This window comes from Rhea pennata, chromosome 4 (assembly GCF_028389875.1).
Source record: "Rhea pennata isolate bPtePen1 chromosome 4, bPtePen1.pri, whole genome shotgun sequence".
Taxonomy (NCBI): Eukaryota; Metazoa; Chordata; class Aves; order Rheiformes; family Rheidae; genus Rhea; species Rhea pennata.
The window spans coordinates 18,953,737-18,967,894 of NC_084666.1; the positions used below are offsets into that span (position 1 = coordinate 18,953,737).

The 14,158-nt window shown below is 37.9% G+C and overlaps 1 protein-coding gene across 1 annotated transcript in view; it reads left to right on the forward strand.

Annotated features, from left to right (window-relative positions):
- LOC134139763 (uncharacterized) overlaps positions 1-10,096 on the forward strand; it is a 31,870-nt gene extending 21,774 nt beyond the window's left edge. Inside the window, exons 3-4 of the mRNA XM_062574506.1 lie at positions 9,302-9,335; positions 9,774-10,096. Of these exons, the coding sequence (XP_062430490.1) occupies positions 9,302-9,335; positions 9,774-10,096 (357 nt within the window). The remainder of the gene's footprint in view (positions 1-9,301; positions 9,336-9,773) is intronic.
- Positions 10,097-14,158: the final 4,062 nt, after the last annotated feature.

A 14,158-nucleotide genomic window follows, 5' to 3' on the forward strand; every position in this document is an offset into this window, starting at 1 on the left:
AGCACATATGTGAATCCCAGGAATCTAAAGTTATCTCTTAGGTTTCTGAGGATGAATATTAGTTAGCTCTTAACAGAAGAGAAGTTTCACAAAGTATTTTGATACTGGATACTGGGCCTGTGTTTTCAAAAGAGGCAAGATTGACTTCCATATTTGCATTCATGTGAACACTTGGATGATGCTCCAGTGTGAGGGAACCTTTGCTTGAGATGTTGGGATTTGGAGGTGTATATTTTTTAAATAAAATAAATAAGTGAACATACTGATTATAAAGCAGAATATGGTATGTGCAGAGAAGATCATGCATGCATGGATTTGAAAATTTAGCTGTGGGGAGAAATAGTGTACAGATTCATGTCATAAATAAGGAAATCATACTGTTTTCACATCCAGTTAAGATTTCTGGGCCTTCTATTTTAAAGATGATAAACAGTGCAGTTTAAAATTATTCAGACAAGTCATCCTAACCAGTTGCATCCAATTTGATTAGCTGCAACAGACATTTTCTTGGCAAAATCATATCAAGCAACTTTGCCATTAGGCAGTTTCTACAAACTGCTTGACGCTGTCCATTTTTGCAAAATTTAGACAGCTTTCCCTGTAACATTAATGAACTGTCTCAGCAAGTAGGTTTAATTTACAAGGGACCTTTTTGATGTTCCTCTAAGACTCTGGTATTTTTTATGTTACTTTTCATATGTAGCCTCCTCCTTTTTTTCCTGACATTTTTGCATGACAGTTCACTGTTTTTAAGTTTGTTTACTTAAAAGGTGAACAATCCAGAAATGTGGAACAGCAGGGAACATGGTGCATGAAGGAGTTTTTGCCAGTTTTTCTACTGAAATGTAAAAATTTTAAACTGGCTTAGCATGCTGCTGTGTGCACACTCAGTGTTGTGTCGTCACAGAGAAACAGTGACAAATTTCTGAGTGGCCTGACCTGTGGAGGCACTCAGCAATGAAAGACAGCCAAGAACTACCAAGGACTTTTGAAGACCAGTTACCAATATGGAATATCACTGTATACACATACTATACAGGCTAATACTCTGCCATGCAGAATTATCAAAACTTTTTCGGATACAGGAAGTGGTACAACATTAGAGTTTGGCACCGCACCATAGTTCCTGTACAGTTATTCCCAGCAAGCCTAATTTGTGTGAGGTCCTCTACTGGAATTAACTAGTCACACACAACTAGCTGCATCTCTCCAAGGTATTGTGCACATCCATCTGGTACTGGAAAGTTCATAGCAGCTGGCATTAGATGAGCAGTTTCCTCAGCAATATCAAAAAAATTCAGACTGCATGATGTAATTACCATAAGGAATAGGAGAATATTTTATTTCTTCACTGTCTCATGCTCTTTATTGTCTTTCACCCCATCGGTCACTGTTACGTTATTCACTTTATGAGGGACAAAACTCTTTGCAAACTCTATTGCTTATTTTTAATTTTCTTCTTGGACAAATTTCTGCAGATGCAAAAAATACTGTTTTTTTTCTAAAGATCTGAGTGACAGTCTGTTTTTCCAGTGCCCAGACTAAATGCATCTTCCAGAAGAGAGCTAAATGTACAAGAGCTGTTTCAAGATAAACTGTTACTTCTTTCCTTATTCTCTCATAATTCTGAATACACAGCCTAAATTTCACTGTTTTTTCCTACTACTTAGTTACAAATTCTTGCCTAGTTTTACTGATACTCGTAACTTTAAATCTCTCCTGGCATTACAGCTCTGCAGATTTTCACCTTTTACCATCTGTCACATTTTTTAGCCTAGATATTCCTCTATTTTCTGAACTGAATCTCATTGCAAAATTCTGCCTGTGTATCTAATCTCGCCATGACCCCTTGTATTATTTCTCCATTTTCAGCAGTGTACTCAGCTCCTCCTAGTTTAATAGATCTGCAGATTTCATTAATGTACCATTTACTCCCTCTTCTAGCTCATTATTGAAGCTATTAAATGAGATCAGAAGTAATACTAATCTTTGTGTACCACACTAAATGCCTCCCTTCAAAGTTATTGTTTATCATTACCCTTCATTGTTTGTCATCACCCTTCATTTCAGTCAACATGATAGTTCATTTCCAATTTGATTTAAGTTTGGGAACACAATTTTGACACATTGGAGAGGGAAAAAAAAAGGCTAATCAACAGTCTCGTTGAGGCTCCTAATTTAGGCTCAATTTAGAGGATCAAAGTTAGGAGTCCTCTGTTGCAAAAATGGTGTAAGGTGGAAACTGTCTCTATAAGGTAGTTAAGAATACCTATGTTCAGTGCTAAAATATCCTAAAGAAGGTAGTATACTGCTAAAATTCAGACACATGATAGTATAGCTTCTGCTTTCCATTCATTAATTTTGCATTACTTTAAAAAAATCAGTTTTTTCTGGCAGACTTCAAAGTGTTTTAGTAAATTTGTTTTCTCAATAGCTGTTCTATTATGTTGCCAGGGATAGAAGCTAAATTTATGAATAGCAATTTCAAAGACAACTCACAGAATATGTGAATTTCTTCTGTTTTGGCTGTTGCAGAGACATATGATCTTGCTTCCAAAGCAGCTATATCCGTCTTCTGTTCCTGCAGTGTACAGTTTCAGGAAAGAGAGTTTAATTTTCACATCCCCTGCAAAGTTTAATTTTTAAATTCCATAGTAAACACTATTAAAATTATTTATAATATGAAGGTAGGAAACATAGATTCAGTCCAGAAAAGATTGCCTCTGAGTCTGTTCATCTTTCATCTTAATATAATACCCACCTAATGCTAAAAGTTGGCAACCTATCTTTCTAAAAAGGTGGGTATTATATTAAGATGAAAGATGAACAGACTCAGAGAGACCCACCAATTACTCTTGGTCTGTATTGACTTACCAAAAAATATTTTTATCCAAATACACTTGGATATCCATGAGCTGCTCAATTTTTCCAGGGAAGACTTGGCTTGAATTCATCTAGTTACAGTCTGTGTCAATGCAAATGTAAAAGCAAACAAACTCTAAATCTAGTCTGGAAAAATTGTGCCTCTGGATAGAACTGAAGGCTCTTATTAATTAGATTCAGCTTTGGACCTGTATGAGTTGGACAAAACAATGGAATATTGAATTTTAGGTTGGGCTGCAATTATTAGATGTGGGGAAAATTACCAAAATAAGAATGAAGCTGAATCAGTCAGGCATTAAATAATAGTATTCAGTGGTTTGCATCCTAAAGTCATGATTTACAGTGGGTCTAATGGAGATAAAATTGAAGTCCCATTTCTGCAACAAAAAGTAGATTCATGAATCCAGAAATGTGACCAAAAGTGAGGTCACAAATCTAGCTTTGGGTTGCCAGAAGAGTTTGAGGCTAGCTGCCATAAACTCAGCTTCTCTGAATTTTGAAGCTCTGCATCTTTCAGTATCTGCCTACATACCTGACACAGTCTTCTATCTCATTACTGTGAATCTGCCTTCACCTCTGAGGCAAATTTTGTTCACTCTTCCCCAGACTGTTTACAGAGTATTTTCCTCCCACTCAGTGTCTCCTAAAACCCATCTCTGTCTCTGTTGATTCTTGCCAGGAAATCAGCAGTGACACTTTTTAGCCTTGTTTTTATGGTTAAGCATTTTTAGAAAACTTTTTATTGGGTTTTTATTGCTATTATCTCCTGTCTGCCCCTCTCCACCTATTACTGTGTTACATATTTATTATAACTCCTGTGAAATTGAATTGTATTATTTTCTGGGAAAAGATTTGTCACTTACCTTTTCAAAGGTACCTACCAGTAACATTCAATGATGGAAAAATATGAATAATTGCTCTTGTTCATTAATGCCTATTAATCATTATTTAAGATGTCCCTGGCGAGTTTTTTTGTTAACTGTCCAATGCTTACCCTCCTGCAACTGAAAGATACTCAGCAGGTATTAATTTATAGTTTTTGATTTTAGGATTTTCAGTGTTGTACTAGGATGCTCATGAGGAGGCCGCTTCAACCAGAGAACATTAGTTAGTTCATTGTATCAGTTTTGGGCCATTTGTATATAACATACAAAGGATGTATGTTTGTGTCAGGATGTGTTTGGGGAACAAGTTTGTATGTTGTGCTTCATTCCCCCCTTTGTTCCTTTGTATTCACAGGGCTTTTACCTTTCCTTTTGAAAGACACTTGAGGAAGTGCTGGCCTGCTGTGAAAGCCTGATTCATTTTGCATTGCCTCTGCACTGGCTGGTTCTGTAATGGGCACTTCAGAATTAAATCTGCTTCTCTGCAATTCTACTACTTTTTTTTTCCTAATAAGTTGACTCTTCCATTGTGTATATTTCTGGCAAAAATATGTGTATTAACTGTGTTAGTGGCTCTTCTGTGTATGTTAAGGAGTGTCTTATTTTCAGTGTAGAAGAAAACATTACTAATGTGTATGCTTTTCAGGGGCAGGTTCTCATCTGGAAAGGTTTGAAAATCAAAAAGATGCAAGCAAAAGTAAATAATACCACACAACCAAGTAAGAAGAAAAGACTGTAGTGGTCAGGCATTATTGTCTAGTAGTCTAATAAATGCAGATACTGACTTTAGCAAAAACAGTGTGGTTATGGTAATATAAGAAATGAGAAAAAAATTCTTGCAAGTCCCCTCCCCCCCCCCCGAAAAAAACAAAAAACAAAAAACAAAACTTGCCGTAGTGCCATCTAGTGTGCCAGATGTGAAGGTAATTTACATGTTGCAGGTTTTTGGGTAGGGACAGTAAACTACTTGCAGCCTGTCCCACATGTTACAAGCTTATCTAGACATTTCTTCCTGCTGCTGCTTCCCTCTCAGCGTGCTGCCAGGAAAGCTGTAGTAGCGCTGACAGAGGGTAGAGGAAGAGACCTGGGGGCTGTTTTGCAGATGCTGGTTCTGGCACACATGCCATATGGTTGTCATTGCTGCTCTAGAAAGTATGAGCAATCATGGGATGTTAAAGGAGAAGGACAGCTGTTTGTACTCCCGTGCAGACCTTCCTCTTCTACTTAACTGATTTCCATGGCTAAACATGTCATGATTAAAGCAGCCCCTTCCCCCCCTACTGCAGTGTGGTCCGGCCAATAGTTGTGTTTGGAGAGAAAAATGCTAATTGGATACCAGAAAAGAAGAGAGAGTGCCGATTTTTGGAGCTTACCAAAAGGGCTTGAAATGATTATTTGCCAGGTGACTAAAAAATTTATGTTGGGTAGAAGCTCCGCAAAGTCCTTATTCTGGGTGGTGGGAGATAGGGGGAAGTCAAGAGAGGGCGAGCAGAAACCCGTTCTGTGTCCTGATGCTTTGTCCTGGATAGAGCCCTTTTACGGTGACTGCTGCAGGCTTTGGCACTGATGCCTTTTCACTTTCACTGTTAGCTGACTGAACCTCTCTAATCTGGAGATGTGCAAGGTGTATGGCTTACCCTTCAGTGTGTGAAACTGCTTAGGGTTTATATTTGTTTTCAATATAGAATCTGCTTGTAACAAGTGGAAGAGTAGCCAGAAACCATTGTCTGTAAAGCCAGCCCAGATCTTCACAGTTTTGGATAATGTATTCTCCTGTCCCCTACAGCTGGTGTCCAGAGGATATTGCTTTTCCAGTTGGATTTGCTTGGGGTGCAGCTACAGCAGCATATCAAACTGAAAGTATCAACTTTTATCTGCCAAAGTGTTAAGGGAGTTTTAAGTGAACATAAGCCAAAAATCTGGATCCAGGAAGGAGAGTGTTTGATCTCTGACTCGTTACATAGATGCTAAATCTGATGCAAATCCATGTAGCACTTCCTTTAAATCCTTCTGGCCTGAGCAGTAAGAAGGAAGTAAAAAAGGTTTCAGATCTCAGAAATATGACTGTTTAATGGGAGAAGGAACCTTTCACTAACTAGTGAGAGTGAGAGAAAAAAAGCAGAAATAAGTGATTTCCCCAATAGTCCTTCTCTAGAGCTAATCTAAGTAGATTACTATTGAATATTCCCAAACAGAGTGGATGGGAGAACTATCTCATCAGATGTTAGTACTGATGGAGGAGTCCTCGGTAAGGAATTCATCTCCAAGGAATATGAAAAATAGTGAGCTGAGAGCTTAACAGGTGGACTCGGGGAGACCCTCCCCTAGAATGTGCATCATGTTCCGAACAGTGAGTGGAGACACTGATAAAATGGTTTGCCCACCATCATATGAAAACATGTAGCAGAGAAGGAAGGCAAAAAGGTACAGAGATCCCAACAGCTGTCATCCCAACCTTTCTGTCTTCATAAATGTATGTTTAGGGACCTTTAAAACACATATAGATCAGATTTTCTCATATTATACCCTGCAGCGTGCAGACACTTAACTCCCATTGATTTCAGTACCTAAATGGGAGTTGTAGATCTCAAATTGTCTTTGAGGATGTAGCCTTTAGTTCTTGGTTATTGCTGAAGGTAAGGATACTTGTCCATAGCTGGAACCTTTTAATGAGCTCTGTTAGCTTCACTTAATAGACTGAACAACTCTGCATTCTCTGCAAATCAATATTCTGGGCCAGATTCTAACTGGAGTCCTGCAATGCGCATTGCTCTACTAACTGGTTTTTAAAATGTGAATTGTGTGTTCGTGTAGAGTGACTTATAATTTCCTGCCTTTTTGAGTGGCTGGATGTGCAACGTTAATGTTCTCTTAATGTAATTTTAATGAGCTTTCCTTAAGCTTCTGAGTGGGAGAAACTTAAAAAAAATCTATAATGTGGTCTAGACGTTACTCAGATGACCCTATTCCCACGGAAGTAGGAAACTCAACAGGGAATTCCTTCTCCTGAAAGCTTGGGAAACTGCAGCTTCTGACTTAAAGGCAGCATGATTGAAGCAATAGTTCTTGTAGAGTCCAAACTCAGTTGTTGCACATATCACATGATACACAGTGGATGAGGCAAGGGCTGACAGGCTACTTTATTTTTTACTGTCAGCGATGTATTTATGCATAGCACAACCTTCTTCACTCTGTATATTTCAAAGTGCTAAAAAATCATACCAATTGTACTCTGTATGCTCAAAGTGCAGATTTCAAAGGTTCATGACTCAGTCAAATCAAAATCAATTTGCACCAGAACACTCAAAGGCACTTCTTCTTACTGAGGGCCATTTCTATGCTAAATTTCGACTCTCTGCTTGATTTTTTGGGGGAGAGGGGGTGAGGGAAAAGTTGCAAAAATTCTCATAATGGTAAAAGTGTTTTTCTTCACTTCTTTCTCATGCCAAATCGTTGAACTGCATTAATTCAAACAGAATTTCACCTTCTGGGCAGAGATCAGGCCAAGAAATTGTCACTCCAAAAGGTGAAAGCACAACTGAATTAGAAAAAAAATGTAACTTGGAAAGGTACATGAAAACCTAAATACTCTGATCAGTAATATTTCTACACTAGCTTCACTTCAAAGGAAAAAATAGTCTGTCTTATTCCATTGTAATAGCTGTAGAGAATGAGGAACATGTACCCGCATGTTGCATGATAATTGATTCTAATCATTTGATGACGTTATTATAATATGTAATAATTTGGTAGTTAAGTCTCACCTCTGTGTTTGAAATGTAAAATCAGTTCCTCATCACTGTTTTTTCCGACCCTGAAGCTGACTAAAGCTCAGTGCATGTCTACGCTATGAACTGCTGTCTATGTAGCGTAGAGATTTCTGAGCAAGCTCGAAGGTGTGAGCTTTGTTCCTTGAAGCTCGCAGGAGCAGCGCAGAGCTCTGTGCAGGCTAATTGTGGCTCAGCAGAATACATTAGTGTGTATGGAGCTTTCTGTTGCCTTGGCTAGACTGCTTCCTGTACTTCAGTTAGTTAGCTCAGATATCCAGCATTGTACCGAGGGCCTCTAAGAATAACCTAAAGCATGCCTGAAAATGGGTCTGTTTGCCACCTCCCCGGGCAGGGCTTTATACTGGTTAATGACCACCAGTCATACTCCACTGAATCTCCCCCTCCTTCCCACCTCGTTTGCTGGAGGAAGGCAGGCAAAAAAGTAATCATTCAGTGTCTGTGCCAGCTGGTTATGCCTAAATGAAGGTATCTGAGCTGTCCATTAGGGCATTTTTTTTTCTTTTCACCACAACCCTGGGGAAAAGGAACCGTATCATGGTCCAGACTGGGGAGACTGTTGCAGATATAGTGCAGGAAATCTGCTGTTAAAGATTTCTAAATTCTAGATACCACAAAAGAATTACTGTTTATTTCTTTATGTACTCCCCCCAAAATGACTGAGGTTTTTTGTGTTTGAAATCAAAAGTGGCACATAGAAAACTTTTAGTATTGTATTTTTCTGAGGAATGTTCAGACAGAGCACAAAGTCGGTGATAAAATCTGAGAGTAAAAGAAACTCAGACTGTCTGGATCTAAAAATTGACCTACTTTGAAGGTTGTACCCTGTAAGAGTTTAATTTACTGATCAACCAAATATAGATGTATTGGTGTTCGTGTGCTGTGATAAAATTCTGTAAAGAACATGAAATGTGACAATGATCTTTGAAAAGCTAGGTTATAGAAGTGATATTACAGATTTTAGTAATGCTTTAAATTAAGTGTCTTCAATATGCTTAACCTTGCATTAAACTTAGATTTAATAAGACAGATGTGTATTAAGTACTGAATACACTTAAGGGAGCAATCTTGCATTGGCAGGGGATGGACTCAGTGACCTCCTAATAGTTCTCCTCCATCTCTAATTTCTATGATACTAATTGATTATTAAAACGCTTTTATTGAGGATTGATATGTAGCTATTATATAGTTATTAATCTTACAACCCAACTGATATTTAATTTATACACGATTTTAACACGCAATGTCATTTTACTTTTTAGAGAGTAATCCAGGACAGTGCATTCACTGGAGCTCTGAAAAATATCGCTGAATAAAGCTGGACGTTTGGGGGGTTATTTGGAATTTTATGACAAAATCACACTTTGCAGGAGTATAAGTTTACTGAACTCTCCGCATTAAAAATGAAATGTTTGCCCGGGCTACAGCATCATTCTGGAAAGATAAAGAAGCTTGTCATGAGGAAAGGTGCATTTATTTGGTTTAAATACCATATAACGTCAGATCTCAAACAGTAGCTAAATTTCAAATATTTTAAAGGTAACCTCTATCTCAATTTTAGAATTGCAAAGAAATTTCTCAGAACTATGGAGTGAAGAAAGTGGTGCAGGATTTTGAACACACAAAATTCATTTCTGTGAACATTTGGCTAAGCGAAAAGCAGAAGATTTGCAGAGCTGTGTTATTAATTCATCTTGTATACGCCTAGGGGCATGGCTCATAATGGCATTCCTTTCTTTTTAACAGACTGTCAGGATTTTCAAAGGACATCCAGAAAGCCGTAAGTGCCTATTTGTTGGATGTATTTCTCATACCCGAAAGGCTTTCTTTGATATGGACTGATCTTTTACATTTATGGATGGAAGTTGCATTAGAAAATGCCCTTTGTGAAAATATGTAATATCTCAAGAGTTGCAAGCATCTGATTTTTGGCTAAGAAAGCATGAAGTGTGTCAGAACTCTAAGTGCTTTTTGAAATAGGATTTTCAAATAATTAACAGCTAGCAAAAATATGAATGAATGCAAAACCTAATGCAAATATCTACTAATGCTTGAAAATTCCTAGTTACTTCAAATGATATGGGAGAAGGGAGCAAATGCTGCTTGCTTTGCTCATAAGATTTTGAGATTCTTGTGCCTGCTCTGTGATAAATATTTACATTAAACATATGTCTTTTGATGTCAAAAGTGTAACGACTAAGTTTTGTTTTCTAATCAGGAGGCTGGAATGCAGATGGAAAAGGCCCTAATGTCTGGGACACATTCACCCATCAGGGAGGAGATCGAGTTTTCAAGAACCAGACTGGTGATGTAGCTTGTGGCAGCTACACTCTGTGGGAGGAAGATTTGAAATGTATCAAACAGCTTGGATTGACTCATTATCGCTTTTCTCTTTCCTGGTCACGTCTGTTACCTGATGGGACGACAGGTTTCATCAACCAGAAAGGCAATTGTTTCTTAAAAATAGAAGGTTGCAGCTTTAATTCAAGGTTATTGCTGCAGTCTGGCATAATTAATCCAGTATGCTATTCTGCAGTGTAGCTTTGAAATTGCAACTTTTTTCAGAGTAATTATGGGATGATTTTTATAGGTTTGCAACAACTTACTAATTAATATTCTAGATCCCCTTGGATAGCACAATCTTTTGGGATAGGATTAGTATTATGTTTCCTATGTATTTTTTGCTTACTCCAGTTTTTTAATTGTAATTCTAAATCACTTTGCTTCATCAGAATGTTTATACTTATAGGGATCCTAGCCACAAGGATATTTTTGGATGGCTTACAATAGACAGAGCTCTTATTTGGCCAATACATTTTGATAGTTTATCAGTATAACCAGATGTACTGAACTCCACATCTACAGTTTTACACTGTATAAGTATACACACTGTATAAGAAAGACAGAATTTCTGCAGATATTTCCATTAGTTAGAAAAATAGAGGGAATTCTTCACACTCGGCAAGGAATTGTGCTTTGTTCTGTGGTAAACATAAGGCAGTCCCTGTTCTGAACAGAAAGGTTCTCACAATCTCAGCAAGTGATATAAAAATGCAAGTGAAAAGGAATGCAGCATATAAACAGGCTGGTCAGATTGCTAAGTGTCAGAAATAAAATTTGTTGCACATCTAGTTTGTTTTTTTTTTAACTCCTTTGGTATAGACTAGGGGAAAGATGAAGGTGACTTACTTTGAAAAGAAAGAAAAAGGCAGATTTGCTTGCACAATGTAGGGAATAGAAAAAAGAAGCAATGGAGGGAATTACGAAGAATAAAAGGAACTGAAGCTGAACCAGAAGGGACAGGAGAATCAGAGTAGTTAGCTAAGGCCTCCTATATGCTGGTGGGAAAATGTTCCAACAAAAACAAAGTAAAGTAGATTTGGAGGAACTTCTGAATCTTAACCCTATCTCCTACTCTTATGAATCTCATTTCACCCAAGAAGAAACGTATTTGTACTTCTGGGGCAGAGTTTGCCTTGGCAATTGTTTTCACCCACTGTTTTGAAGATGGCAAAGATGGAAGGCTGCAAAGGAGAGAATTTCTAAAAAGATGCTCCTTCAGGGTTTCCTGATCTGTGCTAGGAAAATGCCAGCAGAAGCAGTGTTTCTCTGCAGAATTTTAGTCATGTAGAATTTCAGCTGTTGAAGCAGGCAACAGTCTGTCCTCTACACCCTGCAGATTACATTTCTCACCAGAGAGTGGAGGAGCCTCTGTTTCAAGAATTTGCAAGGTGGGGGGGAGCGGGCAGGTGAATCTGCTGTAAACAGACCAGCCAGCCTTTCTCCCCTGCAGAGCAGGGCTGCAGAATTGTGCCAGTGTCCCACAGAGGCCTGACTGGAAGCTTTACCTTTGATACCAAAATTTACAACATGCAGCCTGCTCTTACTGGCACAGCTTGCCCTTCCCCAGGAATGCGTTTTGTGGCATGCTGAATTTATATTTGGCTGAGTACTTGTGGTTCCTTCCCTGTACTTAGATTCCTTCAGCTAGTGCTGCAGGCACTGCTCGTTCGCCACCGAGCTGCCTACTGCACAGGCTTTGTTATTTAGGTGTCAGAGCGGGAGATAGCAAGCAGACATTCTGAATGCACCTGGTAAGGAAAGCTAACATTTTGACAAAACTCAGCTGTATTTTCAGAAAATGTTCACTTGATCCCCAGTATAAGCAGTTGCCTGATTAATATTATGAACTTTACATTTAGTGAAAGGGCATTGGAGAAACTCCAAGTAGGCCAGTTTTCATTAGGCAGGAGTTCACTTCTCTTGTGCAGTGATCTGTTGAAGCAATTGTAACTGCATAGCAAGGAAAGGCCATCATCTTCTATATAAACATTTTTACAAAGAGCATGTGAAGAATTAGAAAGCTTAGAGCAATGTCCTTTCAAATAAAATCATTCACACCAACTGATTCACTACCAATTTCACACCTAAAACATAGGACATTTGAAAACCTTTAAAATCCTTCTGCTTCCAACTCATGGAGTGTGTGTGTGTGTGGGGGGGGGGTTCTTTTACAGCAGCAATCCTGTAGGTGTATTATTTCTAAGAAATGTCAGGTTTTAGGTTAAAACTTATCCTGAGTTTGCTTTTTAAAGTATTTTTGTACAATTATTTTTTACCCTAGAAGCTGCTTTGAGCAGAATAAGTTAGCTACTAAACACTAGATGTCAGTATGGAGGAGGACAGAAGTAATAGGCATAGAGGTGTTACATCTTACTTCAGCATTCAGGTAGAGAATCAAGATGGGGAAAGAAGACAGAAAGGAGAGAAGAATAAGCCTTCATTTTCCAATGTGTTCCTTAATGTCTATAATCCCCAAATGTCTGGAGTGTCTCCAACCCAACCCATGTATACACACTTTCCCCAGAAGAAAGTTTCCTTCTGTATTTCTGTTTTTAGGTGACCTACAGAGATAACCATAAAAGTGAAATCAGGCTATTTTGGAAAGTATGAAACAATCTGGAAATTTGACTTGACATTTACATTTTTCAGGGAAGCAGTTATATTTCTCTTTCTTTTTCTAACACAAAGCATAAATCTTTCCCATTATTGGTGTTTAATTGATATGTAAAAAATGACAGCTGGTTACACATAAATGTTATAAATTGTAGTAAGTAATATATAATCTGAAAATTGGAATGAGAAACTTTTATTGTCTTTTCAGGAGCACTGCTCTAAATGTGGTAAAACAGGATTCTGTATCAGTGAAGGATTTTTATTATCCCTAGATTAAATTTGTGTAGTAAACCTCACAGTCCCATCAGCAAACAGCTAACACATGACCAGTCCCATTAAAGTGAAATGAGTCACTGTTCAGGGGCAGTAGTAACAGATTGTGAATTTGCTCCTAACTGGATGCAAATTACAAGAATTTTCTGTTTCAAATACTGAAATTCTGATGAATGCCATCCCTTCTTACGTGAGTGCATTCTCAGGCATGTATCTCTTCAGAATGTAATGTGTTTTTGTGGTGCTGTATTTAGAAGGAAAAGCAAACTGCCTGTGAGATTTATTGTGAATTACTGTGTAAACAAACTTACTGAGTCTTGTTGTGATAAAGGGTGTGTATGTTCCCATTTGTTTACAGGAAGAAGCACTCAATCTGGGGCTCATAATTGCTTGTTACATAAGTATTGTGTTAGAAAAGCAGCTTGACAGAAATCCTTAAGATCAGAAATGTCTAATTAATTAATTAAAAGTCTAACCACTGTCCTTTTCAAGATAATGTAGTATAGGGTTCTGTGTTGGCATTTTTACCAATACAGAGTAAACTGAACCTAAAATCCCAGGGGAAAAAGCCAGTATAGTACAAACTTATTCATGAACAAGTGACCTGTTTCGGAATAAAAAAAATCTCTAATTCACAATCTGTTAAAAAATATAGTCCAAACCAACATAATTTCCTAATCATACATTTTGTGAGTCTATGCAGCGTAGTTTTCCTTTCTTCCTGCTCCTCCTGTCTTCCATATTCTTATCTTCTTTACTTCTTTCTTAGTTTTGGGTTTCAATCCAGCAAGGGTTTGGAAACTTCCATTGAATTTTAGATTCTAAATATTCTTAAACATGTTGTGTGAAATTATGCCTGATTTCTACATTCCACCAGCATGATAGAGACCTATTGTAGCTGGAATTTCTTAGCTTAATAAATAATTCAAGGCCCTTATGGGCCTCTTCCAATTACCTTACTAAACTAGATCTAGTAAAAGAGCAAGCTAACTGATACTCTTTGAACCTGAGCTTATGATATATTTTGCAGTATCTAGTGCTTTCAGAAGGTTTAAAACTAGTGTAGTTGTATTTGGGTTTAAGCAAAATTAAAAATGCTCATATGACAGCTTGAAGTATCCTGGTATTTAAACTTACAGTGACCTCAGCAACATAAAAATAGTTCTTTAGGAAACCTTTTCGTGTCAGCCATTGCTAAATCCAAACAGATGTTAAATTCCTTTTAAGGCTCTAGAAATACATCCCCAAAGTTCTCCCAGTGTTGGTCAGCTTAAACAAGCCATCCAGAAAATTATAGTTGCTCTCTGTCATGTTGGGAGTGGGAGGGGGGAAAGGTTGGTAATTCCTTCTTGCAGCTAGAGGGATTGAGCTGTC